General features: G+C 44.4%; 1 protein-coding gene across 3 annotated transcripts in view; it reads right to left on the bottom strand.

The window, feature by feature from the left end:
• Positions 1-3,925, bottom strand: part of slc45a1 (solute carrier family 45 member 1) — an 8,942-nt gene extending 5,017 nt beyond the window's left edge. For all 3 annotated transcript variants that reach the window (XM_027017526.2, XM_027017527.2, XM_027017525.2), the window contains exons 1-5: positions 3,780-3,925; positions 2,641-3,084; positions 2,358-2,450; positions 1,274-1,498; positions 220-1,136 (exon numbers count right to left, since the gene is read on the bottom strand). In XM_027017526.2, the coding sequence (XP_026873327.2) occupies positions 220-1,136; positions 1,274-1,498; positions 2,358-2,450; positions 2,641-3,067 (1,662 nt within the window). In that variant the 5' untranslated portion in view covers positions 3,068-3,084; positions 3,780-3,925. The remainder of the gene's footprint in view (positions 1-219; positions 1,137-1,273; positions 1,499-2,357; positions 2,451-2,640; positions 3,085-3,779) is intronic.
• Positions 3,926-6,132: the final 2,207 nt, after the last annotated feature.

The raw sequence follows: 6,132 nt of genomic DNA, 5'->3' as shown, positions 1-6,132 counted from the left end.
GATAAGGGTAAGTCACTGATATAGTTGTGTATAAGAAATGAGGCACTAGTGTACAGAGAAAAACTGGGACAGACTGAACTGTGGAAGCTCCTCTTTCAATAAAGGAAAATGTTCTGAAAATCCTAACATACCTGTGAATTGTTTGGTTCCAGTTCAGGTCCTGTACTCATATAATGCTGTGAGTCTCCTTACCACTTTAAGAAAGCAGATAAGACTCACCTGTTGACTGAACGTGACCGTCCGCCTGCGTCCGTTCTCCAGGCCGCTGCTGGGCCCAGGTAACGGCTCGTCCATTAAGGCCAGACTCTGAGGGCGTTTCAGGATGCCGGAGGCTCCTCCCCTCTGTAGCCCTCCAAAGGCTGGCAGAGCTGCAGTGGCGTCCAACGTCTCACTCTGCCCCAAACATTCGGCAGCTTGTGCCTCTTCATTCACCTGTAACCAACGGGTTCCCTGCATGCTGCCGGTCTTTTGCAATGATTCTCTTTGCTGCAAATCACATGTCAGAGTGGGCGTATCCATCGGCTCAGACTCATGAGCAATGGGGGTGTCTCCGGGGGGAACGGGTGGGGCTACTGATTCGGGCTCCAGTAGTTGGGGCGTCTGCTGCCCAGTGTAGCAGTCAATCAGAACACTGTCGATGTACGACGTTCCCAGAGATGAGGCAAACTCATTGAGGCCCATGAGCGTGTTTTCTCGGCTGATAAAGCTTCCGTATTTTGGTGTTAACGGGCTGAGAGGGGAGATGGGACTGGTGAGCCCGGCACATAGCCTCGCGTTGGCACTGCTTGAGTGCCCCAAGGAGTCCGGATACCTGCGGCCAGAGAACTGGTAACTGTACAGGTCTTCGTACTCCTCTTCTTCCTCCTCTTCTGGGTGGGTGGCAGCTCCGGTGGGGGCAGGAGGAGATGGGGGCAGGGGAAGGCTCGGGCTCTTCAAGTTCCTGGGGCTTTTGTTCAGGGTGTGGTTTTGTGGAAGAGGTCGCTCAGGTATACTCGTGAGGGTCAAAGCTGTGGTGGCCATCAGGGTTATGCTAGTGAACAGGTAAATGACCCGAAGCTGACCTCCCATCCAAACCCCAAACTCAGTGTGGTCCCAGTTTACTCCGCCCACGATGTATCCAAATCCACCACCCAGACCTGCAGGGGGACTATCTGATTAGACAACACTTCTTAATATGTTAATAAATATGAGATGACCTTGTATTCTGTGCTTCTGAAATGTACTTGTGTTATTGGAACACTTAATGTTGTACAATAGCATAATGAAATCTGACCTGCGAGTAAAGCATGGATGTTGAGGCCCCTGTCCTGGTCTTCTGGACTGCACACATCCATCATGTAGGCGTGGCTAGGGTTATCAGCAGAGTCTGCACTGAAGTCCATTAGAACCACGCCACAAATTGTCAGCACAATGCCCCACTTGTGATTGACAGCAGTGTCTGCCAATGCTGATCCAATGTCCCGCCCATTCAACACCAAGGTTAGACCAAGCAGAGCGCCTGAAGAAAGCAAAACAAACAGGGTTGTAGATTTTTCTGTGTCGAGATTAACAGGCACGATCAACAGCCCTTTTAAACAAGACCGTCTTAAAGCAGCATAGACAGTAGCACTTCAGTCACACTACATGAGGGTAGAAAACTCTTACATGGGCATACTGAGAGACCGCAAACCTCCATTACAGCCAGAATGCTTTATGGCCAAAATCTTTTTATGCTTAAAAGTTGAACAATACTGGCCAATAATGGAGGAAATGAATGGGTCCAGTCAGGAGGTAATGTGAGTGCATATGTATGGCCATGTCTTTTTTAATGCTGGGGAGAATCGCACTTAATGTTCGGCTACATTTGACAGAGATTTTGAGTAGCAGCTAAACTGCTGATTTCAAGTGCAAAAACCTGCTCACATGTGCCAGTGTCTCCTTCTGCCTTCTGTAAGAATAAAGAACCACACTCCTTACAGCAATGCTAAGCATTCTTATGGAGGGAAACAGAAATCCCAGAAACTGTGACTTACCCACAAGCCAAGCCCGCGCCTTTCTGTTTAAATATATGCCTCATATTATGATTATAAACAAAGTGAGTGACATGTCAAGCTTTCACCATCTTATGTTGATCACACTGGACAACCAGACATGTTTCAGCAGGCATTTTATGTAATCATGGTTTAAGGGGAGCTACTTTGCCTGTGTGTGCTATTATAACAGAACTCCTACCTGTTCAGGGCATTACCTGGTCCCGCATGCTGTGGTGTGGCTCCACCCACCTGCGGTCAGTCATGTGACCAGCTGCAAGGTGCCATTATGTAGCAACATGGAGAACGATTCCTCAGTACAGCTTTGGATGATGTCACAGTGCTTACCGATGGCTAAGGCCAAGATAAAAGGTCTCCGCCGGCCAAAGCGTGATGTGCACCGATCGCTCCACGCCCCAAGGATGGGCTGAAGTAAGAACCCTTAAGATAGCAGACAAAAGAGAGCGCCTAAAGGTGATTTAATGGATAGAGTAGCATTACGTCTAAGGGAAGATGAAGGGTAGGCACATTTTTGACATAACGTGGCATGTTTTGGCAGTTAAATGCTAAATGACAGTACTATTCTGAACGTACAGTTTATGGTACATATACACCTAAGATGTGGCAGTACCTAATATGGGACTGATGAACCACACAAGGCTGTAGAATTGATCTGGAAGGCCCATCTGGAGGAGCACAGGGGTGACGTATGCTGTCTCCATGGCGTAGCTGAACTCGATGCCGAACAGGATGCAGCCGTTGAAGAGCAGCTCCGGGAAGGTGCGTCGGGGCGGCAGTCCGCTGAGGTCCAGCTGGTCCAGGGGGCATGGCGTGTTGGGGGGCGGAGGTGGAGACGGTCGGATCAGCTTCCGACACTTTGGCTGTCTCTGGAAGCTGTTAGCTCTGTGGCTGAGGTGCCGTGTGGTGGACGTCGGGAAGCTCGAGGTCTTGGATATGGTTGGTCTCCAGGCGCCATCTTGGGCCGCCCCAAACCGGTCCCCCCCGGGACTGGTTAAAAGGGGGTCACTGGGGGTACCCATTCCAGGAGACGACATCATACTCTGGCGAGTGTGTACTGTACACAAAAACACACACAAGGTGTTTTAATTTATGGGCCAAAACAACAACCACCACTGTACAATGTGTCTGCATTATGCATGCACTGATCACAGTAGCAGGGTGACATTGAGCTAGGACAACTGTCGTCCAATTTAACGAACAAGTTTAACAACTTCAAAAGGAAGGAAACCGCATAAGGAAGTCGAGGGAAATACAGCCACATCAGCACAAAAATAAACGTGAGCAGTAACGAAGAGCGCCATTTCTACATGGAGATAAGTGATACGACACTTCTTCGCGTGCTCGTGTCCCCGGAGCACTGCAGCCAACGCGATGGCACCGGGGACGCGCACTGCACATGTGCTTGCTCTATAGTTGATACCAGAGGACACAGCAAACAAATACACCAACCTCTCACTTAGTGGGACCTTGTGTTCAATGCTAAGGGTTCGCTACATTCAGTCGCACATGCATGAACGTCGAGCACATTCATCACGTTCTATCGTTTTTACATTTATGTGGAAACTGCCCTTGAAAAATATCTTGAAGACGAAAATATGTTTGGCGCAGCCAAATTTTCATTTGCACAAATAAGCTTCAATGTCCAGTTTTCTATAGCGTTGGGATATGACACTTTCTACGGCGAGTATTATACAATCGCATTAACTCCTCTGTCACTAACTGGATGAATGTAAAGCACGAAAACGTTACCTTCGCGGGGTCTCTGCTCATTTGTGACAGCGCGCTCTCAGTGCAGACTGATGCACCGTGTTGAAGTGCGTATCATGTTGGAGTTCATCTTTTCATCCTTTGTATCTGTGCTGCAGTCATTTCCCTGATCTTCCTTTAGCCGGCTCTCCCTGTCTCACAGCCACGTCACGGCATCGCCCCTCCCCACCAAACCTGCAACATCAGCATCGCCGCGATGTCTGTACTTCGCCAAACCATGGACATAACAGATTACACAGTCCACATATACACTCCAGGCGAACTTTAAAACAAATGATAAACAAGAAACAGAAGTCATGCTTACACGTGGCAAACGTTCTGAAAACACAAAATAATGAGATTACAAAAACACACCTCCTCTTAAGTAATAAATATGAAATAACAGTGCCATTATAAGACTAAAGTAGAAATACAAAAATAGGTTCAAACACAGAGGTGAAACACAAATCAATAATGAAGATTAAGAATATAGATCTGTAAACTCAGTCTGTAGATTATATTATGCCTGTTGTAGATTTTCAAAGCACTGGCATAATCTGTGATAGGATCGAAACTCTTAAAACCATGACTAAAATAAACATAAACATGCCCTCTGAAGAGATAAAGTGTTAGTATGTTTAGAATGAGCCTAAGGTAAGACTCAGAATGTCAGGTTTTATTTCTCAGTATTAACACAGTATCCTGGTCATTCTTGAATAATGCCATGTTTTATGGTTATGCGTTATGCGTATAATCAGGAATCATATTAACAGGTTATGCATTTACAGGTTATACAGGCATGAGCTTTCCTTGACACTAAATCACACCAATGCAACGCTACAATTTTCCATCTGATTTCAGACCTGTACACTGATGAAAAGGAAAGCACCACAAGGACTTAGGATTCAAAAGGAATGAAAATGTAAATATATAGCCCATAGCTTAAGCCACAGAAGACATGAACCTAGAGTACTGAGTCTATCTGTATTGATATTTTTCCAATAAATCATTGTTCCGCCATTCATTAGTACAGGAGAGTGGAGAAGCCTGTTCGCTCATGTTGAGCTGCAGGGAGCGATGCGATATGTGCCCTTACACATGCCGGGTCTGTCACACTTTTGACCTTTGACCTTTGCTTGGTCAAGCAGAACGTTCCATTTCCCCTCCAGCCACCACTGCACTTCCTGCTGCCATGGCGACAAACGTGCACTGCCTCATGGGGAGGACACATTCGTGCTTTTCTTCATCTTTGGAAAGATACTAAAGAAATAAAAATGTCATAAATGTGTCTCACTGATTTTGTTTTTATACAGTCAAGACTTCCATGAATTTAGGGAAAATTATGTGGTGGCATGCTGACTAGCCAAATGTTCTTAAAAATCGTAATATTTTAGTTGAAGTTGTCTTCTTTTAATCGTAAGCGCCACTAGAAGGCAGTGTAGCTTCATAAGTATGTACTGTACTTGAGACCAGGCTGGAAAAGACTTCGATATCTAACAGTAACAAAGAATGTCTCCCACCAAACACTTGTGCTAATGTCTGCTGCCCATGTTTATAGCAGCTGATATAACAGGCAGACACTGTGGTAGTGAGAAGATCCTTCAGCACTGAATACCAGATGCACCTGGTGTGCAGGATAAAACTGACTTTGTAAAGATCTTTGAAGTCTTGAGTTACTTGAATCCACAGATCTGTAAAGTTATGATTAAGTTTGAATAGTACATGTTATGAGTATTCATGCACTGAAGCATTTAAAGGAGTTATTATTGTCCATATTAACATTTATTGTAAAAAAAAACAACAACAAAAAAACCAACAACAAAAAAAAACATTATTTTATTTTAAAGGATCAGTTGGAATGCACAAAGAATTCACAAATCTTACATTTGTAAGATGTAACTGGTGTTTTAACTTGTTACCATTTGCCCACCTTATCAATGTTCATAATAGTTGGACCAGTTTAAACAGAAACTCAACTCTCTGGTTTGTTCCATTTCTAATTCAGGCTTTGTTTGTATAAGTAGACGTTGCTTATTAATATCTGTGGAACAAGAGGGAACACATTTATTGTCCAACTGAGCAATATTCTTAATGAAAATGTTACATTTTTCTTCTCATGTTGCTTCTCATAGTTTAAGTAAATTAACAGTTCTCTAGTTTAAACATTTTTCTCCCAAAGGAAAGATACTGAAATTTCATCAGTATTATTTGTACTAAGACAAAGGTTAACTTGGGTATTAATGTACTTAATAAAGCACATATGATTTTACAAAGAGAAGAATCCTGCTGTCCAGAAAGAAAAGCTCTGCTGGTAGTGTTGAGAACATGCCAGAAATGCAAAAAGTAAAATGCAAAA

This window comes from Electrophorus electricus, chromosome 20 (assembly GCF_013358815.1).
Source record: "Electrophorus electricus isolate fEleEle1 chromosome 20, fEleEle1.pri, whole genome shotgun sequence".
In the NCBI taxonomy this organism is placed as follows: domain Eukaryota; kingdom Metazoa; phylum Chordata; class Actinopteri; order Gymnotiformes; family Gymnotidae; genus Electrophorus; species Electrophorus electricus.
Note: the sequence above shows the minus strand (reverse complement) of the source record. Positions and strands in the feature narration are given on the sequence as shown.